We start from the raw sequence: 13,614 nt of genomic DNA, 5'->3' as shown, positions 1-13,614 counted from the left end.
GTACAATCTGTGCCATATTCATGATTTTACCATTAAAATAACATCCTAATAGAGTTGGTATAATAGAGTTTATGAACATCTATCTTTTATTTTGGTAGAATACACACAAGATTTACTTGTAGTGACATTTACTCCATTCACGGTGTTGTGTGACCATCACCACTGTCCACTTCCAGAACACTCCCATTACCCTAAAAGCAAACCCCATACCCGCTAAGCAGTTCCCCCCTATACTCCTCACCTTCCAGGACCTGGGAGCCACCAGTCTGCTCTGTGTCTCAAGGCTTTGTCCACTCTGGACACTCATGTAAGTGAAATCATACAACCTATGGCCCCCAAATCTGGCTTCCTTCCTCCAGCACGACATTTCCAAGGCTCATCCATGCTGCAGGAGATATTTGCACTCCATTCCTCCCACCCCCTGCCCATTTAAAAAATTACTCCATTCCTTTTTATTTATCCATAATATTCGTGCATGGACACCTCGTGCTTTGTTATTCATTCAATTGATGGACACCCAGGCTGCCTCCACTTTTTGGCCACTGTCAACAATGGCACCAGTAGAAACACCTGAATGAACATCTGCTTTCAGTTCCCCTGGGCTGTACGCCCAGGTCTGGAATGGCTGGGTCACGTGGTAATTCTATGCTTAACCTTCTGAGAAACCGCCAAGCTGTTTTCTACAGTGGCTGCACCACTTTTTAGTCCCACCAGCAGTACATGAGGGTTCCAACTACACCACATCCTTGACAACACTTGTTATTTACCCTTGTTGTTGCTGTTATTATTATTGCCCTCCTAGTGAGTGCAAAATGGTATCTCATTGTGGTTTTGATTCACATTTCCTTAATGACTAATTTTGCTTCGCATCTTTTCATGTGCATATTGGCCATTTGTATCGCTTCTTTTGGGAAAGTTATCTATATTTTTGATGCTATGAAAATTCACCTTGAAAATGTCATATCAATTTCACCTTAATCATCAGTATTTGCATGACTTTTCCCCAGAATTTTACATTTTTTTTTTTCAGAATTTTACATCTTTTAAAACAGCTAAGGTTATTTTATATCCTGTTCTTTTTATTTAATATTGTATCAAACATGTTTCCAAGTAGTTCTTCTGCTACTAAAGTGTTTATGAAGGCTGGACAATTACATACATGGTTTTCCTTATTTCCTGTGAATCTAGACATGGAGATTTTAATTATTGTAAGAAAAATTGCACTAAAGTTTTTTTACATAAAGATGTGTCCACATTTTACAAAAAATATCCTTTGATTCCCAGAAATGAAATAACTAGAACAGGGGTCTAAACAGTGTTAAGAATCTCAATACATATTGCAACATTAGCACAAAACATTTTGAAATAGAACTGAAGCCCTTGCCCTGGAAATTTGAAGGGTTGCATTTTAATACTAATACACCCTGAGAAAGTGGGCCTGTTACTTGACCTTAGTTAACTTGCTGTATGTTTAAAATCTACCTTGAATCTCAGTTCAATATCTATATCTCTAAAATCTACCTTCCCTCCCTCACAAGGCTTTCATGGGAAAACAGCTTTCTTCTCCAAGGAAAGCATAGCTTTGATATTTTTAGTACTGTAAATATATTGATGAGAAAATTTTCCTATTGTGTAAACTCCGGAGGTGAAGGGACTGCCTTCACCTTGAGTTCTTCCCATCTGTCAGAATTCTTCCATAGTTATTTTTAAATTGCCTGGCATGTATTGAGTGCTGCATGTATTCAATGAATGAATGAAAGCACAGCATGGGGGAAGTCTACGGGCTTTTATTTGTTTGGGGGAAAGTACACAAATAACTGGGAGAGGCTAGTGGTGATTTTTCATGTTTGATGACGCTTTCTTTTCTTTTTTTTTTTTTCATTTTTAAATTATACATTAACATTGACTTTTTTTGTCTCTTTAAAATATTTTGGGGGGGGGTAGGTAATTAGGTTTATTTATTTATTTTTTTAATGAAGGTACTGGGGACTGAACCCAGGACCTCGTGCATGCTAAGCACACACTCTACCACTGAGCTATACCCTCCCCCGCTAAAATGGACCCTTTTTGATGTACTGTTTTATAAATTCTAACACAGGTATGGATTCATGAAACCATCACTGTAATCTAATACAAAATAGTTCCATCACCCGCGTAAGACTCTCTCAGGCTGCCCATTTGTGCTCACATCCTCCCCTACCCCAACCCCTGGAACTGATCTGTTCTCCACCACCGTGGTTTTGTCTTTGGGACTGCTATGCAAAACAATGATACAATATAGCTTTTGATATCTGTTTCGCTCCCTCAGCACGATGCCTTTGAGAGTCATCCAGGTGGCTGGGTGTGTCACGAGTGCTTTCTTTTTCACGGCTGAATTGTAATCCAGTGTTTACTCATCCCCTTGTCCCAGGACATTCAGATCATTTCCAGCTTGAGGCAGTCAGGAACAGAGCTCTTCTAAACGTTTGTGTACACGTTTCTGTGTGTGTTCATAAATTTCTTGGGTAAACACCTAGGAGTGGAATGAATGGGTCATATGAGAAACATTCAGCTCTATAAGAAATGACTAAATTGCTTTTCTGGGGGACCGTCATTTTACATTCCCATCAGCGATGGACGAGTTCCACTGTTGCTTCTCGCCAGCACTTGTCAGTAATTTTTATTTTAGCTCTTCTAATAAATAGGCATTGATATCTCATTGTGGGTGTAATTTGTGTTTCAATAATGACTAATCATGTTGAACATCTTTTGTTTCTTTGCTGTCTGTATATCCTCTTTGGTCAAATGTCTATTCAAAGCTTTTGCCCATTTTAATTAACTTGTTTGTTCTTACTCTTGCATTTTGAGAGATCTTTATATATTTTGGATTCAAGTCCTTTGTATTTGCAAATATTGTCTCCCTAGTCTGTTTGGGTTTCCCCAGCCCCATATTTCCTTATTGTCTTTCACAAAGTGAAGTCTTCTATTTGGTAAATAATGAGTTTTTAAATTTTATTTATTTATTTATTTATTTTATTGGGGGGGGTGGATAATTAGATTTTTTAAAAATGTGTTTATCTTTAATGGAGGTACTGGAGATTGAATCCGGGACCTGGTGCATGCTAGGCACGCACTCTACCACTGAGCTATACCCTTCCCCACCTGTTTATTTTTTCTTTTATAATTGTGCTTTTGGTGTCATGTCTCAGAACTCTTTGCTGAACCCCAGGTAACAAAGATCTTCTATATTTTCTTCCACATGTTTTATGGTTTTAAGTTTTACATTTAGATCTATGATCCATATAATCATGTAATTTTTCTTTAGACTGTTAACATGGTAGATTACATTGAATTTTCAAATTTCAAATTTTGAGTTTCAAAATTCAAATTTTGAACTAGCCTTACATTCCTGGCAAAACCTCCACTTGGTCTTTTTATATGTAGCTGAATTTGATTTACTAATATTTTACTGAAGATGTATATATTTGTGTTCATAACGGCTACTGGTTTGTATTTTTCTTCTACCATCTGGTTTTCATATCAGGGTAAAGCTGACCTCATGAGATGAGCTGGGAAATGTCCCTTCCTCTTCTGTTTCTGGAACACATTGTAAAGGGATGGTACCATATCATTTTAAAATATTCAGTAGAATTTGTCAGCGAAACAGAAAGATTTGAACGGACATTTGACCAAGGGGGATACACAGAAAGCAAATAAACAAAGAAAAGATGTGCTTGCATGTTTCTTTTCCAGGAAGTACTTAAGTACAAATTCAACTTCTTTAATAGTTACAGGATTTCCTTGGATAAGTCTTGGAGTTTAGTTTTTCAGGAATTGGTACATTTCATCTAAGTTTTCAGGTTTTATGTGCATAGAATTGTTCATAGTGGTCCCTTACTACTGTTTAAAGTATCTTCTGTGTCTATAATATCCTCTCTTAAGTTTCTGTGATTGGTAACCTGTGCATTTTTTTCTTTGTCAAGCTTGCTTGAGGTTTATTGATTTTATTAATCTTTTCTAAGAAGCAGCTTTAGGTTTCATTGATTTTTCCCCCCTACTTTTCTATTTTCAATCTCATTGATTTCTGCTCTTATTTCCTTTCTTCTGCTTGCTTGCTGTATATTTTGTTAGCCCTTTTTTTTTTCTAACTTCTTAAACCGGAAGTTTATTGGTTTGAGATCTTTCTCCTTTTCTGACAGAAGCTGTTAGTGTATAAATTTCCCCCTCAGCTCTGCATTATCTTCCTCCTACAAATTGATGTTTTATATTTTAATTTTTGTTCAGTTCAAAATATCTTCTGATTTCCCTTAAGACGTCCTTTTTGGCTCATTGAATACTTAGAAGTGTATTTCCTTCTAAGTGTTTGGAGATTTTCCAGTTCCATTTTTGTTATTGATTTCCAGTTTGATTCTGTTATGGTCAGAGAACATAGTTTATATTTTGTTCCTTTTATAATTTGTTAAGCTTGTTTTATGATTCAGGATATGGTCTATCTTGTGATTTTCCTGTACACTTGAAAAGAAGGTTTATTCTGCTTTTGTAAGGTTGAGTATTTTATGCATGTGTCAATTAAAGCAAGTTGTTGATGGTTTTGTTTAGTTCCTCTGTATTCTTGCTGATTTTCTGCTTACTTTTTCTCTTGAATACTGAGGAGTCTTGAAATATTCAACTGTAACTGTCTATATCTCCTTTCAGTTCTGCCAGTTTTTGCTTCATATGCTTTAAAGAATGATTGGAGGTTGTGACGTCTTCCTGGAGGACTGACCCCTTTGTCATTATGCAGTGCACATCTTCATTCCTGAGAATCTTCTTTCTTCTGAAATGTTGCTTTTCCACTCATACACTTGTAACCTACCTCTGACATATTTAAAGTGGGTGTCTCATAAATAGCACATAGCTGGGGTTTTCTTTTAAAACCTATTCTGACATTGTCTTTTATTAGGAGTGTTTAAACAATTTAATGTTATTGATATGGTTCAATTTAGGTCTATCATTTGTATTTGTTTTCTTTCTGCTTTTTATCCTCTATTTACCCTAACCTGCTTTCTTTTGGAGTATTTGAACATTTTTAGTATTCATTTTAGCTGTCTCTTTTAATTACCATATCTCTTTGTGTACATATATATGTATGGGTGTGTGTTTATATATATATGCATGTATGTCTGTATATATATCAGTGATTGCTCTAAGAATTACAATATGCATAATAGTCTACCTAGAATTTGTATCTCTTCCCTTCAAGTGAAATGTATGACCCTTACTATCATACAGGTCTCTATCCTCTCCTCTTTCTGTTGTGCTTAGTCTTATGTATTACCTCTATGTATATTGAATACTCCATGCACCCCATGAGACAATGTTATAATTTTTGCTTTTAACCATCATGTTTTAAAGAGCTCAAGGGAAGAAGAGCAGTCTTATATTTACCCAGGTATTTACCAGCTCTGTTGCTCTCCCCATATTCCTGAAGTTCCAAGTTCCTCTCTGGTGTCGCTTGGCTTCTGTTCACAGTTTCCTTGAGTAATTCTTTTAGGGCAGGTCTGTTGGTGATGAATTATTTGATTGGTTCTTCATCTAGAATGTCTTTACTTCACCTTCTTTCCTGAATGATATTTTTACTGGATATGGGAGTCTGGATTTACAGTTCATTTCAGCAGTTCTAAAATGTACTTCTAGTCTCCAAGGTTTCTAGTGAGAAATCCACACTAATTCAAACTGTTACTTCCTCTATGTAATGCATCATTTTTCATCAGTTCTGTCCCAGATTTTTTTCTTTGTCATTAGTGTTTTTAAATGATGTGTCTGGATATAGACTTCTTTGGGTTTACTTTGTTTGGGGTTCAGTGAACATCTTTAATCTATAGGATTACGTTTGCCAAATCTGGGGAGTAGTCAACCATTCTTTAAATATTTTGCAATGCATCCTTTCTGAGATTCCCATGACACAAAAGTTAGACATTCTGGAATTATCTTATGGGTCTCTGAGGCTCTGTCCCATATGTTTTCTCTGTTGTTCAGATTGGATAATTTCTGTTGATCTTTCTTCAGGTTTACTAGCTCTTTTCTATGTCATGTCTATTTTGCTATTGAGCCCATCAGGTGAATTTCTTACTTCATGTAATTTTTCCCCAAAATTTCACCTTGGTTCTTAATATTTATTTATTTACTAAGACTTTTTGCTTTTCCATTCTTTTCAAGAGGATTCACCCTTCAGAGTATTTTTATAGTGGCTTCCTTAAAAGTCTCTTAATAATTACAACATCTGTGGCATCTTAGTGTTAGCATCTGTTGAATGTCTTTTCTCAGGATAGTTGAGATTTTCCCCCTTCTTTGGATGCTGAGAAACTTTGGATTTGTATGCCGAGCATTTTAATTAATTTATTTACTTATTTATTTGCCTCCTGGACATTTTGAATATTTGGATACGAGATTAAAGTTCTTGTTTAAATATAGTGGTTCAGTGGTACTTCGAATTCTGGTCTTCTTGCCCAGTCTGCCTGTTACCATTTCTCTTTCAGAGTTTGAAAATAGTTGTTCCATTCATGCTGTCCAGGTTTTATAGCTATATATTCAGTAGGAGAGACTGGATGGAGTGTGCTTCTTCCATCTTACCTGGAACCGAACCTTCCTTGATAGGCAAATTCATTCAGAAAATTAGGCTCATAGTTCATAAAAATCAAACCTGCAATTTTTCAACTTGTGACAGCTCTATCACATTTCTATCACTGAATATTATTTCCCTGTGTCACTGCCCACTGGGACACAAGCTCACCGTACGTCTGGGCCTTTGGCTGCATTACGCTCTCCTGTCCTCTGTCTCATTTCCCATCCCATCCACTGGTCCATCATTTCCCTGTTATCTCCTTTCAGCTGAGACAAGGTTGGAATTTTCCAAAAAGAACTTAGTAGACGAGGCGGGATGAAAAACCTAACTCTGTGGATTAGGGGGATGGTAACAAGTCCAGCTCTGCACAGCACTGCCCAGCCTGGAGAGCCCTGCCGTGTCTTTTTCTCATCTCTTACAGACAGCTAGGCCTGGCTTGTTTTTGACACTTTTCACAGTGGAGGCACTAGGGCCTTTTAGGTATTTCAGATGATCTCCTCCTGGTTTCCCAGTTTCACAGAAGCAGAATTAGGACCAGGTAGATGCTCTGGCTCCAAATCTTAAGTACTTGCCTCATTTATTTATTTATTTTTATTTATTTATTTATTTATTTATTTATTTATTTATTTATTTATTTATTTTTGGGCCACAGTTTGACAACTCACGATTTAATGATTCCATGATTTGGCTAACCCAACTGACAAAACACGGGATCTGGGCCTTTTCCACGGCATGCTGTGATCTGAGATGAACCAGCTTGCTGCAAGATGTTGGGATCTCAGCCTTAGCAAGGTGTGGATGGCACCTACAATTTCCTAGGGTTCATGGCTCTTCCCAGAATGTAGTTTGTTGCCATTTGTATGAGCTTTTATTAAATATTTCTGGCACAGCCCCAATTCCATAACGCACAAGGATAAATAAAAGCCTCCTCCTCAGACTCCTGGCCCCTGTGGGCGCCACCTGGGCAGTCTGGTCTTCACGGGTCCTGTCAGAAGGCTTGAGGGGGTGTATCTGGGTGTCTGAGCTCACAGAGGCCTCCTTTCCCTGCAGTCCTCCAGGCCTCCTATGAGCAGGAGAAGGAAGCCCTTTCCCACTCCTTCCAGGAGGCCAAGGCAGCCCTGCAGGTAAGAAGCTCTGGGCCAGGTCGGCCTCTCTGAGAGGAGGGGCGGACCTGCAGGAAAGCAGCATGGAGCCCCAAAGCAAACAAACCTGAGGGCTCTACCTGGGTGGGAGGGACAGAGGTGATTGTCTTCCATGGGTCCCTGTCCCTCGATGTGACGACCAGACGGTTAGCTCAAGAGGAACTGGTTTGAGATGAGAGTTGGCCTACTTTTCCCAGGAGTGTTGGGAGGATCTTGGAGACTCCATGGCCTGGTGCCATCGTGTGATTAGAAGGATGGATGGATGCACAGGGACCTGTGGAAGCAAAAAAGAAGGCATCTGACCCAATGTGGCCGGTTAGGGATTTCCTAGAGGGTGTGATATCTAAGATGGGCCCTCTGGGTGTGTTAGCATTTTTCAGATGAAATAGAGTAGAAAGGGTGCCCTAGGTAGGGGGGAAAAACTGTTAAAAGCATGGAGGAAAGGAAGGAAAACAGAATACCTGTGGAACTGAAAGAAATCCAAGATGCCTGGATATAGAGTATGAGTGGGAGAGAGCTGAGGCTGGAGAGGCAGGCAAGACCGGATCGTGGGAGCCTGGGAGCCACCATAAGGGGTTCCGCTATCCTGAAGGCAATGACAAGGTTTAGATGGAAGAAATCGTTGGCAGGGGACAAGTATGGAGACAAGAATGCACCTTGCATTTGAAGGAGTGATAACGATGTTTGGTTGCAGGAAGAGGCATGTAGCGGGCAGCAGCAGGGAGAGATGAGACTGGGAAAGACACTGAGCCTAGTTTGTGTATATTTTGAATGTCGGGGTGATGCCGGCCTGGAACACCCTGACTTTGTCCCCACAGGTATGGAGAGGTGGGGCTGTATGTTTCAAGCAGTAGCTGAAAGAGATTAAACCTGCGTTGTCGGGTAGAGCAAGGACAGACTGAAGAACCCAAAACTGATCCCTCCGTGGGATGTGGAGAGGTCCATACAGCATTTATGAGCCAGGCTTTCAACCCCTCCTTCCGACTCCGTTCTCCAGGAGACCATTGATGGGCTGACCGCACAGCTGGAGGTCTTCCAGGCCAAGATGAAGAGGGCAGAGGAGTCCATCCTGAGCCGAGACTATAAGAAGCACATCCAGGTAGGTGATAGAACACCTGGGGCCTCTTCTTCTTGAATCTCTAAGGAGGTCAGAGTCTAGGCAAAAGGAAAGGCCAATCCCTCCTCAAGGTCAGGGCTCAGACCTGACACTCTTACCATCATGAAGGCCTGGGATAAACAGTGTCCCCATGTCACTAAGGGGCAAAGTAAAGCCAAAAGAGAGACATGTGAGATGGTAAAGTTCTTAGGCTCTGGATTCAGAGAGAACTAGCTGCAAAGAGCAAACCTACCACTTAGCACAAGCGACTTAAACTCAACCGCTGTGAACCACAGGTTCCTCTGTGAGGTTACTAGCGTCTGCGATGGTACTAATGTCAAAGGGCGCTATTAGATTAAAATGAGATAGAGCACACTATGCACTTGCCATGGACCAAGAAGGGGAGGTGGCTTGGGAAAGTCAAACAGAGTTGGGGGCAGAATAGGGAGGAGGGAGGTAGCCCAGGCCCGCCTCTGCCTGCTGGTCTGCTGAGGTCACTCTGTGTCCCTGTCTAGGATTACGGGAGCCCCAGCCAGTTCTGGGAGCAGGAGCTGGAGAGCTTACACTTTGTCATCGAGATGAAGAACGAGCGAATTCACGAGCTGGACAAGCGGCTGATCATCATGGAAACAGTGGTCTGTGGCTGGCAGCAGCTTGGGGGAGGCAGCCCCACCTACTTTCTGGGCATTTCCTCGGTCATGGGTGCAGGGGGAGGTACTGGAGGGGGGCCCAGCCTGGTCCCTTCTGGGCCTGTTCTGACCTGCCGCCCACGCTGGCCAAGCAGTGGCTCCTCTCATCCAGGTCCTGCACTTTTCTTGACTGCTCTTAGCTGTGATCTGGGTGACACTGGGGCAGGTGGCCTGGCCAGTCAGGAGGGGTGGGCAGATATCACATGTCAGGTGGGGGTTGAGGAAGAGGGCAAGGCTTAAAAAAAAAAAAAATCAGACAGATACGGGAAGCCACAGTCAGCAAGGACAGGCCTGGGCCATGGTGAGCGTCGAGGGCACGGGTGGCTTTGTCTCCAGAAGGGCGGCCTTGGGAACCTCGGGTTGAATCCAAACAGATCATGTGATGTTGCCCGGGAAGACGTTCCCTGGCCTCCCGTGCACCACACCACCTAGTTTTTAAATCAGACCATCTCAGATGTTCCCTGTAAATTCTGTTCCAGCATTTTTGTGAAATGGGATAATAGAAACACTGAAACTTATATAGATTCTATCCTTGTGACTTTTGGAGAACTAAAAGTTTCCTTTCTCTTGTGAACTGGTGGAGAGCTGAGATGGTAGTGAGTGGCTGTCTTCTTTGTGTATTGTTCTCATCTGGCAAAGTGAGAAGTTGGCAGCCCTGTGTTCACTCCTTAGTTGTAATTTTCTAAGTAATCTTATTGCTCCATGAAATGTAGCATTTGGTCTAGAGTGATTCAGTGTTTTTGGTGACCACAGGTAAGAGGGAGGGGATGGCACACATTGTGCCGGGTGAGCTGGGGGCTTTCTGAGCTCTCTCCTATTTGTTACAGAAGGAAAAAAACCTGCTGTTGGAGGAGAAAATCACCGCCCTGCAGCAGGAGTATGAGGACCTCCACGCCCGAGGCCGCAACCAGATGGCTGTGTCCAGGTAGCTGCCCCTACCCCATCTCCCCCCATCCCCACCCTTTTTTGCCAAAATCTCCATTTGGCAGAGAGACCCGGGGAATGGACTGACACATTCCCTGTCTGGGGAATGTGGCTCCTCCTTGCTTGGGAGTTGGGAATCCCAAGGCACCAGCTTGGCCCAGAAACCTACATCTCAGTGCTGATTAATATCTGTCTGTCCCCATCCTGGCTGTGTGGGCTCCATGGGACGGCCCAACCCAGGAAGAAGGAACAGGAAGCTTAGAGTTCAAGAGGCCAAATGAATGAGTGAACATACACAAATAAATAAATCAGTTCTGAGGGCTCAGTAAATGAGAGCTAAGATCATGTGTCAGAGGTAATTGGTTAAATACCCATTACTTCATCTAATCCTCATAATTACTCTAAGAGCTGAGTCTTCTTGTCACTCCCATTTTACAAATTTGGCAATAGTGAAGACCTTTTCTGGAGTTACATCTAAGTGGCGGAGCAGGTCTGAACCCACAGCTGTCTGCCTGTGAGGGTGCACTCCTTGCTCAACAGCTAGAATTGCCTCTTGGGGACTGGGTGGCTGGGCCTGCTGGGGCGCATCGCAGGAAGGCTTCCTGGAGGAGTGGGTTGGTCTCTGCAGGGGCTGAAGGTCCGGAGGGACGGTTCCCCACAGGCAACCCTGGGCTCGTCTGCATCCACAGGCAGCTCTCGGAGGACCTGCTTATCACCCGCGAGGCCTTGGAGAAGGAGACGCAGTTACGGCGGCAGCTCCAGCAGAAGAAGGAGGAGCTGCTGTACCGGGTCCTCGGGGCCGACACCTCCCCCGCCTTCCCCCTGGCCTCCGTCACCCCCACTGAGGTCTCCTTCCTCGCCACCTAGGGCCTGGGCCGCCCTGACACCTGTGTTACAGCTTTTCTCTCTCCGGGACCGGGCAGAGAAGACAGCAGGAGCCCCTCGTCCTTTTCCCAGGAGGGGACGAGGGCAGGAGTGAGAGGGGGAGCCAGGATGTGTGCCCAGTGAGCCTTGGGGGCTTGGGCCACGTGGAATCACCTCCAGGGCTTCCAAGGGCCCGAGCAGCACCAACCCTCGAGGTGGCCCAGGCGACGAGCAAGAGGAGTCCTTTCCTCGTGCCCCCTTCTCTCTGTCCAACTAAGAGAGTTCTGGGGCTTTCCCCAGGGGCAGCCCGTGCCACATGGGTCATCTGACCAAGAGGCGACCACCCCCTGGTCCTCACATGTCAGCTTCGCTGCCAGCTCGTCAGTGACCTAACTTCCCCCAGACGCTCCCCCCACCCCCGCCCTGGCCTCCTCTCAGCCTCTAAATTGGTTGGAGGAACTGAACAACCAACCGGCCCTCAAGTCACTCGGTGTCCCATTCTAGGATTATCTGAAGGTCAGATAGGGGCTGGCAGACAGGGGCCAACCGTGTGAATCAAACTGGGAAAGGTGAACACTGAGAGGGCTGCTGGTGCCAGGAAGCCAGCTCAGCCATGGCCAGGGGGCTTGGCAGGGCATCGGGCATGCCACTGGTTCCCAGAGTCTGATCAGCCGAGGGGTTATGTCCGGAGCTGCTCCTCCTCCTGCACCTGGCACGGCTCACCCCTCAGCCCTCTGGTCCCTTAGTCTCAGTGCCATCTGGACCCGGGGGCCACATAGCAGGTCTGGGTACCCACAGCTGGAACCTCATCCCTGTACAGATGGGGGAACTGAGGTGGGGAGTGGGACCCACAGAGCCAGGACTAGGACCTCATCTGTCATCTAGGTCTCACCTTACTGTGCTTGTTCGTCCTTCCCAGGCTCTGGGAGAGCAGATCTGAGACTTCGTCTTTCTCCTCCTTCCTCTATCTGGCCCCCACCCCTTGCCAGTGTCTCACTCCTGCTCTCCACTTAATTCCTTCTACCGCCCCTGACCCCAGGCCCCCAGTACCCGGCGCTCAGCCTCCATCAGTGCAGAGGGGCGGCTGGAGTCACTGAGCTCAGCAGGCCTGGCCAGTCCTGACTGACTGCGGACTCAAGATTCTTCTCAGGAAGCTTTCCGTCATCTGAAGACAGAAAGAATCCCGCCCCTGTATAAGCATTTTAATGAAATGCTTTCACATACACCTCCCTCCCTGGATCTGCATAAGGTTCTTAAAGCAGGTTCTTATCTGGCTTTAGCAGAGAGCAAACTGAGCTCAGAGGAGCCAGTGGGCCTTGCCTGAGGTCCCCCAGCCCCAGGGCCTGGGCCAGCATGGAGGAAAAGTCCTCACTGGAACTGAGGCTTCCTCCATCATCTGAGACTGCCTTCCTGAGGCCCCCAGATCTGGACTTCGTCCATTTCTAGTTCTAGGAGTTCAGAGGTGGCGCTTCTTCTCCAGCCCTGGGCACACGGGTTCTCCAGGAGCCTTGGGGACAGCTCTGGAGTGAAACACACACATACGTCAAGTTTTCTCAAAGCCTCTCTCTAGGATAGGGTAGTTCATTGGACGTTAATGGGCACGACCAAGAAAAGAATGGACGGTCAAGTAATCTGGGAAACTAGGTTCCCTCAAGTTCAACAGGTCTGCAACCTGCAAGACTTCTCTGAACCGTGAATATGCGGATATGCACTGCAGATTCCCAAGAAGGAAGCAAAGTGGCCAGCATCTCCTCAACATCTTGACCCAAGTTTCTACCCCAATCTGAGCACTTCAGACTGCAGATGCACTTTAGAAAACACCTTTTTAAATCAGAGGGGCTGGGCTGGAGAAGGGACAGGTTGTGGGAAGGGGCGTTTCCTGCATGTAGCCTGTGGGGCTGTGAGGAGAACTGTGGTCTCACCCGCACCTGGGGCATTCGAGCTCTGGGAACCGAAAAGAACACATTATTCCACGTTTATTTGGTCTCTCTCTTTTCCTGGGAGAGGGAGGGCTGGGTCCTCTCTCAGGGCTGGGATCCTGGAGCAGTAAGCAGTAAGGGGACTCACCAGCAGTTCGGGGCTCGTCCTCAGGTACTGGTGCCCCACGGGCCGTAGCTTTGCCCAGCCTTGATGAGGGGCCTGGGGTTGGAGTCAAGACTGGCTTGAAGGCTGGCAGAAAAGATCAAGACTTGGAGTGAGGCCGAATCAAGAGGTGAAAGCAGCGAGGAGCCGGCAGAGCGTAAGGGGTGAGTGCCAACATTCTTTCTGCTTTGTGGGGGCGCCTCCTGGCATCAAAATCAACGAGGCTCACACAGT

The 13,614-nt window shown here is 44.8% G+C and overlaps 1 protein-coding gene across 2 annotated transcripts in view; it reads left to right on the top strand.

Annotated features, from left to right (window-relative positions):
- CCDC69 (coiled-coil domain containing 69) overlaps positions 1-13,277 on the top strand; it is a 36,940-nt gene extending 23,663 nt beyond the window's left edge. For both annotated transcript variants that reach the window (XM_064484461.1, XM_031441987.2), the window contains exons 5-9: positions 7,634-7,707; positions 8,723-8,824; positions 9,337-9,456; positions 10,338-10,435; positions 11,124-13,277. In XM_064484461.1, the coding sequence (XP_064340531.1) occupies positions 7,634-7,707; positions 8,723-8,824; positions 9,337-9,456; positions 10,338-10,435; positions 11,124-11,301 (572 nt within the window). In that variant the 3' untranslated portion in view covers positions 11,302-13,277. The remainder of the gene's footprint in view (positions 1-7,633; positions 7,708-8,722; positions 8,825-9,336; positions 9,457-10,337; positions 10,436-11,123) is intronic.
- Positions 13,278-13,614: the final 337 nt, after the last annotated feature.

Source organism: Camelus dromedarius, chromosome 3 (assembly GCF_036321535.1).
Source record: "Camelus dromedarius isolate mCamDro1 chromosome 3, mCamDro1.pat, whole genome shotgun sequence".
NCBI classification, from domain to species: Eukaryota; Metazoa; Chordata; class Mammalia; order Artiodactyla; family Camelidae; genus Camelus; species Camelus dromedarius.
Note: the sequence above shows the minus strand (reverse complement) of the source record. Positions and strands in the feature narration are given on the sequence as shown.